Genomic DNA, 15522 nt, shown 5'->3' on the forward strand with positions numbered 1-15522 from the left:
TCTATTGTGATGGTTCCAAGTTCTATTTTGGTGTTCCAAGTTCTATTGTGGTGGTTCCAAGTTCTTTTGTGATGGTTCCAAGTTCTATTATGGTGGTTCCAAGTTTTTTGTGGTGGTTCCAAGTTCTCTTGTGATGGTCCCAAGTTCTATTGTGGTGGTTCCAAATTCTATTGTGGTGGTTCCAAGTTCTATTGCGATGGTTCCAATTTCTATTGCGATGGTTCCAATTTCTATTGCGGTGGTTCCAAGTTCTATTGTGGTGGTTCCAAGTTCTATTGCGGTGGTTCCAAGTTCTATTATTGTGGTTCCAAGTTCTATTGTGATAGTTCCAAGTTCTCTTGTGGTGGTTCTAGTTTCTATTGTGGTGGTTCCAAGTTCTATTGTGATGGTTCCAAGTTCTATTGCGGTGGTTCCAAGTTCTATTGTGGTGGTTCCAAGTTCTATTGCGATGGTTCCAAGTTCTATTGTGGTGGTTCCAAGTTCTACTGTGGTAGTTCCAAGTTCTATTGTGATGTTCCAAGTTCTATTGTGGTGGTTCCAAGTTCTATTGTGATAGTTCCAAGTTCTATTGTGGTGGTTCCAAGTTTCTATTGTGGTGGTTCCAAGTTCTTTTGTGTTGGTTCCATGTTCTATTGTGATGGTTCCAAGTTATATTGTGGTGGTTCCAAGTTCTATTATGGTGTTTCCAAGTTCTATTGTGGTGGTTCCAAGTTCTGTTGTGGTGGTTCCACATTCTATTGTGATGGTTCCAAGTTCTATTGTGGTGGTTCTAGTTTATATTGTGGTTGTTCCAAGTTCTATTGTGGTGGTTCCAAGTTCTATTGTGATGGTTCCATTGTTCCAAGTTCTATTGTGATGGTTCCAAGTTCTATTGTGGTGGTTCCAAGTTCTATTGTGATGGTTCCAAGTTCTATTGTGATGGTTTCAAGTTCTATTTTGGTGGTTCCAAGTTCTATTGTGGTGGTTCCAAGTTCTATTGTGGTGGTTCCAAGTTCTATTGTGGTGGTTGCAAGGTCTATTTTGGTGGTTCCGAGTTCTATTGTGGTGGTTCCAACTTCTATTATGGTGGTTCCAAGTTCTATTGTGGTGGTTCCAAGTTCTATTGTGGTGGTTCCAAGTTCTATTGTGATGGTTCCAAGGTCTATTTTGGTGGTTCCAAGTTCTATTGTGGTGGTTCCAAGTTTTATTGTGATGGTTCCAAGTTCTATTGTGATGGTTCCAAGTTCTATTGTGGTGGTTCCAAGTTCTATTGCTGTGGTTCCAAGTTCTATTGTGGTGGTTCCAAGTTCTCTTGTAATGGTTCCAAGTTCTATTATTGTGGTTCCAAGTTTTTTTGTGGTGGTTCCAAGTTCTCTTGTGATGGTTCCAAGTTCTATTGTGGTGGTTCCAAGTTCTATTGCGATGGTTCCAATTTCTATTGCGGTGGTTCCAAGTTCTATTGTGGTGGTTGCAAGGTCTATTTTGGTGGTTCCAAGTTCTATTGTGGTGGTTCCAACTTCTATTATGGTGGTTCCAAGTTCTATTGTGGTGGTTCCAAGTTCTATTGTGGTGGTTCCAAGTTCTATTGTGATGGTTCCAAGTTCTATTATGGTGGTTCCAAGGTCTATTTTGGTGGTTCCAAGTTCTATTCTGGTGGTTCCAAGTTCTATTGTGGTGGTTCCAAGTTTTATTGTGATGGTTCCAAGTTCTATTGTGATGGTTACAAGTTCTATTGCGGTGGTTCCAAGTTCTATTGCGATGGTTCCAATTTCTATTGCGGTGGTTCCAAGTTCTATTGTGGTGGTTCCAAGTTCTATTCTGGTGGTTCCAAGTTCTATTTTGGTGGTTCCAAGTTCTATTCTGGTGGTTCCAAGTTCTGTTATTGTGGTTCCAAGTTTTTTTGTGGTGGTTCCAAGTTCTCTTGTGATGGTTCCAAGTTCTATTGTGGTGGTTCCAAGTTCTATTGCGATGGTTCCAATTTCTATTGCGGTGGTTCCAAGTTCTATTGTGGTGGTTGCAAGGTCTATTTTGGTGGTTCCAAGTTCTATTGTGGTGGTTCCAACTTCTATTATGGTGGTTCCAAGTTCTATTGTGGTGGTTCCAAGTTCTATTGTGGTGGTTCCAAGTTCTATTGTGATGGTTCCAAGTTCTATTATGGTGGTTCCAAGGTCTATTTTGGTGGTTCCAAGTTCTATTCTGGTGGTTCCAAGTTCTATTGTGGTGGTTCCAAGTTTTATTGTGATGGTTCCAAGTTCTATTGTGATGGTTACAAGTTCTATTGCGATGGTTCCAAGTTCTATTATTGTGGTTCCAAGTTTTTTTGTGGTGGTTCCAAGTTCTCTTGTGATGGTTCCAAGTTCTATTGTGGTGGTTCCACGTTCTATTGTGGTGGTTCCACGTTCTATTGTGATGGTTCCAAGATCTATTGTCGTGGTTCCAAGTTATATTGTGGTGTTTCCAAGTTCTATTGTGGTGGTTCCAAGTTCTGTTGTGGTGGTTCCACATTCTATTGTGATGGTTCCAAGTTCTATTGTGGTGGTTCCAGGTTATATTATGGTGGTTCCAAGTTCTATTGTGGTGGTTCCAAGTTCTATTGTGATGGTTCCAAGTTCTATTGTGGTGGTTCCACGTTCTATTGTGGTGGTTCCACGTTCTATTGTGATGGTTCCAAGATCTATTGTCGTGGTTCCAAGTTATATTGTGGTGTTTCCAACTTCTATTATTGTGGTTCCAAGTTTTTTTGTGGGGGTTCCAAGTTCTCTTGTGATGGTTCCAAGTTCTATTGTGGTGGTTCCAAATTCTATTGTGGTGGTTCCAAGTTCTATTGTGATGTTCCAAGTTCTATTGTGGTTGTTCCAAGTTCTATTATGGTGGTTCCAAGATCTATTGTGATAGTTCCAAGTTCTATTGTGGTGGTTCTAGTTTCTATTGTGGTTGTTCCAAGTTCTTTTGTGTTGGTTCCACGTTCTATTGTGATGGTTCCATGTTCTATTGCTGTGGTTCCAAGTTCTATTGTGGTGGTTCCTAGTTATTTTGTGTTGGTTCCGCGTTCTATTGTGGTGGTTCCAAGTTCTATTGCTGTGGTTCCAATTTTTTTTGTGGTGGTTCCAAGTTCTCTTGTGATGGTTCCAAGTTCTATTGTGGTGGTTCCAAGTTCTATTGCGATGGTTCCAATTTCTCTTGCGGTGGTTCCAGGATCTATTGTGATGGTTCCAAGTTCTATTTTGATGTTCCAAGTTCTATTGTGGTGGTTCCAAGTTCTATTGTGATAGTTCCAAGTTCTATTTTGGTGGTTCCAGTTTCTATTGTGGTGGTTCCAAGTTCTTTTGTGATGGTTCCAAGTTCTATTATTGTGGTTCCAAGTTTTTTTGTGGTGGTTCCAAGTTCTCTTGTGATGGTCCCAAGTTCTATTGTGGTGGTTCCAAATTCTATTGTGGTGGTTCCAAGTTCTATTGCGATGGTTCCAATTTCTATTGCGATGGTTCCAATTTCTATTGTGGTGGTTCCAAGTTCTATTGTGGTGGTTCAAGTTCTATTGTGGTGGTTCCAAGTTCTATTATGGTGGTTCCAAGTTCTATTGTGATAGTTCCAAGTTCTATTGTGGTGGTTCTAGTTTCTATTGTGGTGGTTCCAAGTTCTCTTGTGATGGTTCCAAGTTCTATTGTGGTGGTTCCAAATTCTATTGTGGTGGTTCCAAGTTCTATTGCGATGGTTCCAATTTCTATTGTGGTGGTTCCAAGTTCTACTGTGGTGGTTCCAAGTTCTATTGTGATGTTCCAAGTTCTATTGTGGTGGTTCCAAGTTCTATTGTGATAGTTCCAAGTTCTATTGTGGTGGTTCCAAGTTTCTATTGTGGTGGTTCCAAGTTCTTTTGTGTTGGTTCCACATTCTATTGTGGTGGTTCCATGTTCTATTGTGGTGGTTCCAAGTTCTATTGTGATGGTTCCAAGTTCTATTGTGGCGGTTCCAAGTTCTATTGTGGTGGTTCCAGGTTCTATTATGGTGGTTACAAGTTCTATTGTGATGGTTCCAAGTTCTATTGTGGTGGTTCCAAGTTCTATTGTGATGGTTTCAAGTTCTATTATGGTTGTTCCGAGGTCTATTTTGGAGGTTCCAAGTTCTATTGTGGTGGTTCCAAGTTCTATTATGGTTATTCCAAGTTCTATTGCCGTAGAGAGTGTCCAGGGCCAGGGCCGGTGTATCGCTTGTCTGTCCACTTACACAGTGATGGTCCGGCACACTTCTGTATGGCTGTGTGGAGGGCTTTGACTGTGTGTTGACACACACACACACACTCTCTCTCACACACACACACACACACACACACTTCTGAAGGGCTGTGTGGGTCCGTGAGAGTTTTGACTGAGCGAAGAAAGAGGCCGTGTGACGCTCTTAGCATTGCTTTATCATCTATCACCTTCCAACCAACCCACCTTCTGTCTTGAGCACAGGTGCAGCCTGCCTGGACTTTTCCTGGCTCCTCTCTCTTCCTGCTGTTTTCTTTAGAGTTTATAAAAATATTTTATTTATAAGACTTTTTTTTCTCACAATGGTTGTCTCTTTCTCGCTCTCTCTCTCTCTCTCTGCTCTCTCTCTCTCTCTCTCTCTCTCTCTCTCTCTCTCTCATCAAGTTCTCATGCTGCTGCCTGGCTGCTGCATACAGCACAATGCTGGTAGCCTGCCAGCTCATCAGACAGATGGTTCAGTTATTAGATGTGCATCATACCATTCCTATCCTGACACTCGCTTTTTAATCAAATTAAAGCAAAAAAAAAGGGGGAGTCTATTAACTGCGTTTGTATTCAACCCTATAATGGTTGTTTCTACTACTCTCTGTCTTTCTCTGTCTCTCTCACTCTCTTTCTCCCTCTCTCTCTCCCGCTATGTCTCTGTGTCTGTCTCTCTATCACTCTCTATCTCTCTCTTTCTCTCTCCTTCTGTCTCTGTGTCTCTCTCCCTCTCAGTTTCTCTCTCTCTATATATATATATATATATATATATATATATATATATATATATATATATTCTCTCTCTACCTTCAAGGGCTAACCCATTGTTGGTCTTTTTTCCACTGTGAATATTTGTACATAGCTATCAGGGCACAAAGAGTGGAGTGTTAAATTAACTGCTGGTATATGAGGTACGGTGTGAAGACAGAGAGCTGCTGGTATATGAGGTACGGTGTGAAGACAGAGAGCTGCTGGTATATGAGGTACGGTGTGAAGACACAGAGCTGCTGGTATATGAGGTACGGTGTGAAGACAGAGAGCTGCTGGTATATGAGGTACGGTGTGAAGACAGAGAGCTGCTGGTATATGAGGTACGGTGTGAAGACAGAGAGCTGCTGGTATATGAGGTACGGTGTGAAGACAGAGAGCTGCTGGTATATGAGGTGCGGTGTGAAGACAGAGAGCTGCTGGTATATGAGGTACGGTGTGAAGACAGAGAGCTGATGGTATATGAGGTACGGTGTGAAGACAGAGAACTGCTGGTATATGAGGTACGGTGTGAAGACAGAGAGCTGCTGGTATATGAGGTACGGTGTGAAGACAGAGAGCTGCTGGTATATGAGGTACGGTGTGAAGACAGAGAGCTGCTGGTATATGAGGTACGGTGTGAAGACAGAGAGCTGCTGGTATATGAGGTACGGTGTGAAGACAGAGAGCTGCTGGTATATGAGGTACGGTGTGAAGACAGAGAGCTGCTGGTATATGAGGTACGGTGTGAAGACAGAGAGCTGCTGGTATATGAGGTACGGTGTGAAGACAGAGAGCTGCTGGTATATGAGGTACGGTGTGAAGACAGAGAGCTGCTGGTATATGAGGTACGGTGTGAAGACAGAGAGCTGATGGTATATGAGGTACGGTGTGAAGACAGAGAGCTGCTGGTATATGAGGTACGGTGTGAAGACAGAGCTGCTGGTATATGAGGTACGGTGTGAAGACATAGAGCTGCTGGTATAAGAGGTACGGTGTGAAGACAGAGAGCTGCTGGTATATGAGGTACGGTGTGAAGACAGAGAGCTGCTGGTATATGAGGTACAGTGTGAAGACAGAGTTAAAAAAGTGGCAGAAACAGTTGAAAGAAGTGATGTTGTCATAACAACTGGATTCGGTCTTATGTAGCAACATTTGAAATTGTGTCTTTTTTACATTGGATTAAAGTAGAGACTCAGAGCTACAAAATGGTTTATCAAACACTACAGTTGAGGAACAATGGAGATGTTATTCTGCTTTGAAAGCTGATCAACTTGTAAACGCACTTTTGATAAAACCGTCTTTCAATGTTTTGGTATCTAGTGAAGAGCTCTTCTTTGTCTCCACCCATTCAGCATCGGTCACACCCTCTCAAGCCTTAACCCCACCCATCTCTTTAAGGGTTGATCCGTGCCTTCTGTACTAACCTGCCAGCTACTTCCAGACACGTAAGAGAGAGAGAGAACAGCTCAAAGAACATTACTCGCCCTATCTCTCTTATCTGTGGTTTTGCGTTCAGAGCGAACACTGGACGCTCTGGCCAATAAGTAGAGTTGTTCCGGAAGCTCTGACCTCACAACTACAGTCAAGCACCCAAGCTAACTGGCTAACATTGGCTAGCTACTTCCAGACACATAATGAGAGAACACCTCTCTCTGACCATTTTACTCGCCCTAGCAGAGCTGGTTAGGCTGTTTTCATGTTATCCAGAGCGTTTGTGACTTACTGTGTTGCTATCAACAATTGAATTATGCTTTGTTTTCCGACGTTTACTGACACCAGACTTATTCAATGGGTGTTGAGCGTTCAAACATGCATCAGTTATTCTGCGCTCTGGCACACTAAGACAAGAGTCTTTTGTTAAGAAATGTAGCTAGATAGCTAGCTAGGTAAACGATGAATCCCAACGCATGACGTAACGTTAGTTAGCGGGCCAGCCAGATAACGTTAGCTAGCTAGCTAACAGTACACTTTAACTTGAAATGAAAATGCTTTGTCAAAATTAGAGTGTAGTCTTTTGTTAAGACATGTAACGTTAGCTAGCTAAACAATGGACCATAATCACAACTCATGACGTTACTACCCTGCATGAATCTGCAGGTAGCGAACCAACCAGGTTTTATGGCTATATCTAGTCAAGCAAATGTGTCTGAGATACGAAGAATAAGATCATACACATAACGTTAGCTAGCGACACAGCCAGCTTACGTTAGCTAGCTGACAGTACAGTTTCTGTCAAAATTATAAACGTGTAAAAATCTTACCAGTATACATCATGGTTGGACGCGCCTCCTGTCTGATGCCATGCGTGGTTGCCCTTAGTTTGAAGATGTAATCCGGAAACAGGTGTTTTCTCCATCTCCTATCGTACTCGAATTCCACTGATTTCAAAACTCGGTCCTCCGGAAAGTGGACAGCATACACATAATGTTAGCTAGCGAGCCAGCCAGCTAACGTGAGCTAGCTAACAGTACACTTTAACTTGACATTAGGTTTATGCAGGTTTACTACGGGATACATTTATTTTAAAAAGCCACGTTCGACGCGATTACCTAAACATACTGACCAGCAAAAAAAAAAATGACATCCAGAAGTCTGGTTCATCCTTGGGAGCAATTTCCAAACGCCTGAAGGTACCACGTTCATATGTACAAACAATAGTACGCAAGTATAAACACCATGGGACCATGTCTTCTAGAGATGAACGTACTTTGGTGCGGAAAGTGCAAATCAATCCCAGAACATCAGCAAAGAACCTTGTGAAGATCCTGGAGGAAACAGGTACAAAAGTATATATATCCACAGTAAAACAAATCCTATATCAACATAACCTGAAATGCCGCTCAGCAAGGAAGAAGCCACTGCTCCAAAACCGCCATAAAAAAGCCAGACTACGGTTTGCAACTGCACATGGGGGCAAAGATCGTACTTTTTGGAGAAATGTCCTCTGGTCTGATGAAACAAAAATAGAACTGTTTGGCCATAATGACCATCGTTATGTTTGGAGGAAAAAGGGGGAGGCTTGCAAGCCAAAGAACACCATCCCAACCGTGAAGCACGGGGGTGGCAGCATCATGTTGTGGGGGTGCTTTGCTGCAGGAGGGACTGGTGCACTTCACAAAATAGATGGCATCATGAGGAGGGACATTTTGTGGCTATATTGAAGAAACATCTCAAGACATCAGTCAGGAAGTTAAAGCTTGGTCACAAATGGGTCTTCCAAATGGACAATGACCCCAAAGCATACTTCCATAGTTGTGGCAAAATGGCTTAAGGACAACAAAGTCAAGGTATTGGAGTGGCCATCACAAAGCCCTGACCTCAATCCTATAGAACATTTCTGGGCAGAACTGAAAAAGCGTGTGCGAGCAAGGAGGCCTACAAACCTGACTCAGTTACACCAACTCTGTCAGGAGGAATGGGCCACAATTCACCCAACTTATTGTGGGAAGCTTGTGGAAGGCTACCCGAAACGTTTGACCCAAGTTAAACTATTTAAAGGCAATGCTAACAAATAGTAAACTTCTGACCCACTGGGAATGTGATGAAAGAAATAAAAGCTGAAATAAATCATTCTCTCTACTATTATTCTGACATTTCACATTCTTAAAATAAAGTGGTGATCCTAACTGACCTAAGACAGGGAATTTTTACTAGGATTAAATTGTCAGGAATTGTGAAAAACTGAGTTTAAAGGTATTTGGCTAAGGTGTATGTAAACTTCCGACCTCAACTGTATATAGAGAGACAGAGTTATACATATATATATATATATATATATATATATATATATATATATATATATATATAGATAGAGAGAGAGAGAGAGAGAGAGAGAGAGAGAGAGAGAGAGATGTACAGAGAGAGAGAGTGAGATATATATATATATATATATAGAGAGAGAGAGAGAGAGAGAGAGAGAGATGTACAGAGAGAGAGAGGATATAGTATATGTGTGTGAGTGCACGAAAGAGAGATAGAGCGTGTGCGAGAGGGAGGAGGGAGGGAGGAAGGGAGGGGGAGGGCCACATGAAGAGGAAGAGTCGAGTCAATCCCCCTCCCTTCTCTCCTCCCTCCCCTCTCTCCTCCCCTCCCATATCCCAACGTCAGAAATGGTTTCTCCCTGCTTTGTATACCCACCATGCTTGGCCTGGCCATATGGGAAAATGACACTGAAGGAATTGTTGTGAAAAAAGGGGACAGCGAGTAAGAAGTGAAAGTTTGTTAGAGTGTTACTGAAGAGTGGGGCAGGAAGACTAAAAAACCATGTATTGTGCGTACACCATCCCAGGAATGACTGGAGGTTCCTTAATGTATTACTACAACGGCAAAGCGGTAAGTCAACTGTCTTCAACTGTAGACGGGATATGTCTTAGTTACGTCATTTGAATGACAAACTGTCACGTAATTATATCATTTGCTGTTGTTATTTAATGCTGGTCACGGTTTGTCTGTTTGTTTATCTGCTTAAATAGAAACGTAGGGACGATACCTAGACTAGTATGGGTTCCACATGTACTAGGAGAGAGAGACAGAGGGACTCAGTGCTTGTTTAAAACATCTATCTCAACAACCAGCGTGTTGTTAACCCACGCTGGTCAGTCTAGTATATTTAACCTCTCTATATCTATATGGTCAGTCTAGTATATTAAACCTCTCTATATCTACATGGTCAGCCTAGTATATTAAACCTCTCTATATCTACGTGTTGTTATCCCACGCTGGTAAGTCTAGTATATTAAACCTCTCTATATCTATGTGTTGTTAACCCACGCTGGTCAGTCTAGTATATTAAACCTTTCTATATCTACGTGTTGTTATCCCACGCTGGTCAGTCTAGTATATTAAACATCTCTATATCTACATGGTCAGTCTAGTATATTAAACCTCTCTATATCTACATGGTCAGTCTAGTATATTAAACCTCTCTATATCTATGTGTTGTTATCCCACGCTGGTCAGTCTAGTATATTTAACCTCTCTATATCTACATGGTCAGTCTAGTATATTAAACCTCTCTATATCTATATGGTCAGTCTAGTATATTAAACCTCTCTATATCTATGTGTTGTTATCCCACGCTGGTCAGTCTAGTATATTAAACCTCTCTATATCTATATGGTCAGTCTAGTATATTAAACCTCTCTATATCTACGTGTTGTTAACTCACGCTGGTCAGTCTAGTATATTTAACCTCGCTCTCTATTTCTACGTGTTGTTATCCCACGCTGGTCAGTCTAGTATATTTAACCTCTCTATTTCTACGTGTTGTTATCCCACGCTGGTCAGTCTAGTATATTAAACCTCTCTATATCTACGTGTTGTTATCCCACGCTGGTCAGTCTAGTATATTAAACCTCTCTATATCTACGTGTTGTTATCCCACGCTGGTCAGTCTAGTATATTAAACCTCTCTATATCTATATGGTCAGTCTAGTATATTAAACCTCTCTATATCTACGTGTTGTTATCCCACGCTGGTCAGTCTAGTATATTTAACCTCTCTATATCTTCGTGTTGTTATCCCACGCTGGTCAGTCTAGTATATTTAACCTCTCTATATCTACGTGTTGTTATCCCACACTGGTCAGTCTAGTATATTAAACCTCTCTATATCTACGTGTTGTTATCCCACGCTGGTCAGTCTAGTATATTAAACCTCTCTATATCTACGTGTTGTTATCCCACGCTGGTCAGTCTAGTATATTTAACCTCTCTATATCTACGTGTTGTTATCCCACGCTGGTCAGTCTAGTATATTAAACCTCTCTATCCAGCAGCTTTGTTTGATGATGGTAATCTGCTTTCTATTTGCTGCTGTTAACATTGCAATACCATTGTAGATGATTCAGTTATGTTCAATAATCTTAAATGAGGTATAATGAAAATACTATGTAAGGAAGCATCAGGACCAGAGCTAATTTGATTGAATGTAATTTTGTGAAAATCTGCTGATGATATTCCTGAAAGGGAGATGTTTAATATCATAAAAGTCAGCCTATATTAAGCCTTGTTTTTTTGTTAAAAGAATTGTAGTTGTTGAGATGTTTGTTTGGTTCACGATGCTCCCAGAAATAGAGAGGCAGAGGAAATGAAAGGAGAGTAAAGGGTTAGTCTGTCTGTCTCTTCTGGATAACGCTATGCAGCTTCTTCAGCATCTGATACTAATCAGTCAGGAGGAGAGAGAACAGCGAGCCATCGGGAGAGAGCAGGTAGACTAGCCAGCGCATCGTAGAAGGCCCTCTTTCTATACTGTCTATCACTGGATGTTAAATCAGAAGATCAACATGTCTGTTCTGTACCACTCACAGTTTTCTCTACCGACGACACGTCATGTTTGTATTAAGAAGGAAATGGCTTTTATTTCTCTTGGTAAAATAGGGGAATTTAGTTGTGTGGATTTAAGGATAATTGCATATTCATGTTGTGATCATCCTCCATTATTTGTCTTGTTTGTCTATAATGGGTTATTATATTGGTTTCATAATGATGATACATTTTAATATTGCATATTCTTTAAATGTTAGGTGCTCCCATCATAATTTTAGTCTTTATTTGTGTATTTTTGTATTCACAAATATATATATTTAAAAAAAAAATTTAGCATCATTTTTTTATAGACATTTATTATTTTAAAAAAATCCAGAAATATATATTTATACCCAACCCAAAAATGGATCAAAAATGTTTTCAATATATTGAATATGAGGCCTTGGTGTGTTTATTTTTAATGCAGATAAATGCTTTGTCGTGTGGGCCTGTTCAGAACTATACATGTAGCCCGTCCCTGTTCTGACTTTCTCACTATATACAACAGACGGACAATGTCCAACCGGCGGTTGGAGGCTGACGTTTCCCCGCCTAGCGTACGAGTCTGTACGTTCCCGCCTGGGCCTTTTCTCTGTGCCATGCCAGGGACGAGGGTGGCATACGAACGGTGGCGTACCCCTCCGACCAAGTTGGCACCGCCGTGCCCCATTTGATATAAACAGGGCCGTCTTTGTACGGAAGCCATACAATCAGATTTTTGTTGATGATACGGCGGGCATTGTATACCACGGACCCTGGATGGCCGCTTTGTGCCGTTCTTGATTCCGTGCCAAGCATCTTGCTGCATGGGGTTGTTTGTGCTGTGCATTCGTTTGGCGACGGATAAAAAAAGAAAACACACACACACACACACACACACACACACACACACACACACACACACAGGAGAACATTTGTGTGACATCCTGCAGAAAAACCCTTTCAATAGGTTTAAGTTCATATTTTTTTTTGGCCTTGTTGACGTTTGTTATTTTTGACTAGTCAACCAAGGAAGGTTGCCGTTGTAGAAGTCAAGAGAAGGGTGGCGGTGGGTTGTTGTCTACGCCGAAAACGGTTGGCGGTAGCTGGTCTGGAGGAGCTGCTGGAGGAGAGGAGGGGAGAGTAGAGGAGAGGAGCAGCCCTACAGACCGTCTTGCCTAATGAGTCAACAAGAGAAGAAGAAAAACAAAAGCCCTCTCTGTCTCTCTCTCTCTCTCTCTCTCTCTCTGTCTCTCTCTCTCTCTCTCTCTCTGTCTCTCTCTCTCTCTCTCTCTCTCTCCTCTCTCTGTCTCTCTCTCTCTCTCTCTCTCTGTCTCTCTCTCTCTCTCTCTCTCTCTCTCTCCTCTCTCTGTCTCTCTCTCTCTCTCTCTCTCTCTCTGCTCTCTCTCTCTCTCTCTCTCTCTCCTCTCTCTGTCTCTCTCTGTCTCTCTCTCTCTCTCTCTCTCCACAACCCCATTTTAAGCAGAGCTGCTGCTGCTGCCCATTATGTATTGTTATGCTAAGAGAAACCTTTGAATATTCTTCTCCTTAACTAGCTACGTTGTAGAATCTAGTTAGGGTTACTGCCAAATCTTTACTACTAATTTGGAATGTATAAATACACCTGCGGAAATACGAAAACTGAATCACCAATTGTTTTAATTTAGGTTTTAACTATGTATTTAATTGTCAATACTTGATAATGAATTAATTATAATTATTAGATAATACAAAACAATTTGTTCATTGATTTTGGATAGGAGTTCATTTTTATTAAATCTATATTATGGTTGTAATTCGCTCATCTATTTTATATCAATTGAGTGTTATTATGTTGAGTAATTCTTATAATTTGTTTCACTAAAACTGATATGTATTTCACCATCATAATTGTTGGAGATTTAGGTTAAATACATTTTACAATAATAATTACAAGGTATTAATTACAACATAATAACAATAATAATTAGAAGGTATTAATTACAACATAATAACAATAATAAAAATAGAACATGAAAATGTTCTTAATAATTATAATTTGTTCATACCATTTTTATTGTTAATATTGTAAATGAATTACTTTATGCAGAAGTCATTTTCTACCGTAGTGTATTTCTGTGTGTGTTAGCTCATTGTATTTGTGACGACCCAAATCATAGGACCAATTTGTTAAGATGAACTGAACTATAGTAATCGTCTATCCGTTCTGCGTCACACAGCTTGTCCGTCCTGAAATGGCTGGAATTACAGTACAGGATGGTAGACAGTTTAAATGGTGTTTAAATACTCAGCTAGTTGTGTGTGAAATCATCCTACATTGTTCTGAAAGGAGTTTACAGTTTAAACTCTAGCAGGTCATGGAGGTTGGAGTTTTGCCTACTGTGTATTTGTCCTATCTGTGAAGGACTTGACCGGGCAGAATATGTCTGATTTTTTAGATGGATAGATAAAACTATATTTGCCCAACAAAGGTAAGTTGTCTTGAGCATTGGTCATGTAGAAAACAACTACTAAACATACATTTTCAACTTATTTCGCTTGGTATCGTAAATTGTACATAAAGCATATTTTGTTTTTTGAGAGCAAGTGTTTTTTTTGGGGTTTTTTTTTTGTAGAATTTCAAGCCTCCTTTCACAACATAAAGGAATATTTACTAGTATTTAATTAGTATTTAATTAGTATCAATACTATTATCATTATTATAATATAATGTGAAATGTATCAGAATTTCATCCTTAATTGTGATAGGAGATAGAAACTGAACCATATGAAGGAAAAAAATAAAAAAAATATATATATATATATATATATATATATATATATATATATATTATGAAGGTCAGTTACTATTTGACTAATTGTATAAACTGCCGATCTAACAATGTACACATTCACCTAATAATAACTGTTGGTAATATACAGTTTGTATGTTTCTGTTCTTTCCAACATGTTGAAGACATAGCCTAGATGTGCTCCTATAATCATATCTACAGTCATCATCTCTGTTTTCCCGTCTAGTGTCTGTTGTCCTCAACGACAGAGTACTATAGTCTGTTTAGATTTGTGTTCCTGCTCTTTTCAACGCGCAACTATAACGTTAAGCTAGAATCCATTGATCCGTTGGTAGAGAGTGGCCAGAACAAGGTACAGAACACGGACAGAGACCCGGCCATATGGACGAGCCAGTCGGGCCGGGTTGGGGCAGAGAATTACCCTTTAGAAGCATTCCTGGGATAAGTGGGATTTCCACACAAAGCCGCTGGGAAGTGTGGGGCCAACGCATCCCAAATTGCACCCTATTCCCTATATAGTGCACTACTTTTGATTAGAGCCCTATGGGCCCTGGTCGAATGTAGTGCACTATATAGAGAATTAGGGTCCCTTTTGTGAAGCGGCCTGTGTCTTTCCGGTGGCAGTGATGTTCCCAGTTCAGGGTCGCCCGGTGACTGAGGCCTTGCCAGTCAGTGCCAGGAGAGAGAGGAGGGAGAAGATTCAGTCTCTCTTGCTAATTCACATAGGTCCTCACACCTCTCTCCTAACAGTGGATGAAACCGTGTGGATCCCTCACGCCCTCTCTCCTAACGGTGGATGAAACCGTGTGGATCCCTCACGCCCTCTCTCCTAACAGTGGATGAAACCGTGTGGATCCCTCACGCCCTCTCTCCTAACGGTGGATGAAACCGTGTGGGTCCCTCACGCCCTCTCTCCTAACGGTGGATGAAACCGTGTGGATCCCTCACGCCCTCTCTCCTAACGGTGGATGAAACCGTGTGGGTCCCTCACGCCCTCTCTCCTAACGGTGGATGAAACCGTGTGGATCCCTCACGCCCTCTCTCCTAACAGTGGATGGAAGTGACACATTAACTAATCCACTCTAGCCAAGACCAGTCAAGAGGGAAGACCAGTGTCTCTCTCTCTCTCTCTCTCTCTCTCTCTCTCTCTCTCTCTCTCTCTCTCTCTCTCTCTCTCTCTCTCTCTCTCTCTCTCTCTCTCTCTCTCTCTCTCTCTCTCTCTCTCTCTCTCTCTCTCTCTCTCTGTCTCTCTCTCTCTCTCTCTCTCTCTCTCTCTCTCTCTCTCTCTCTCTCTGTCTCTCTCTCTCTCTCTCTCTCTCTCTCTCTCTCTCTCTCTCTCTCTCTCTCTCTCTCTCTCTCTCTCTCTGACCTGGCCTATCCTCTCATTATAGAAGTGAAAGGGGAGGGAGAAAACCATTGAAATAGGTCATTCCTAGCTGTGTCGAGCTGTGTGGGGCAGCGGCTCACAGGCCGCGTCCCAAATGGCA

General features: G+C 41.3%; 1 protein-coding gene across 17 annotated transcripts in view; it reads left to right on the forward strand.

Moving 5' to 3' along the window:
- LOC106568540 (transcription factor 4) overlaps positions 1-15522 on the forward strand; it is a 428072-nt gene that overhangs the window by 278721 nt on the left and 133829 nt on the right. For 3 of the 17 annotated variants that reach the window (XM_045692652.1, XM_045692651.1, XM_045692653.1), the window contains exon 1: positions 9052-9290. The exons of the other annotated variants lie outside the window; for them this stretch is intronic. In XM_045692652.1, the coding sequence (XP_045548608.1) occupies positions 9222-9290 (69 nt within the window). In that variant the 5' untranslated portion in view covers positions 9052-9221. Of the gene's footprint in view, positions 1-9051; positions 9291-15522 lie in introns of those variants that run through there. 17 annotated transcript variants of the gene reach the window in all.

This window comes from Salmo salar, chromosome ssa13 (genome assembly GCF_905237065.1).
Source record: "Salmo salar chromosome ssa13, Ssal_v3.1, whole genome shotgun sequence".
NCBI lineage: Eukaryota > Metazoa > Chordata > Actinopteri > Salmoniformes > Salmonidae > Salmo > Salmo salar.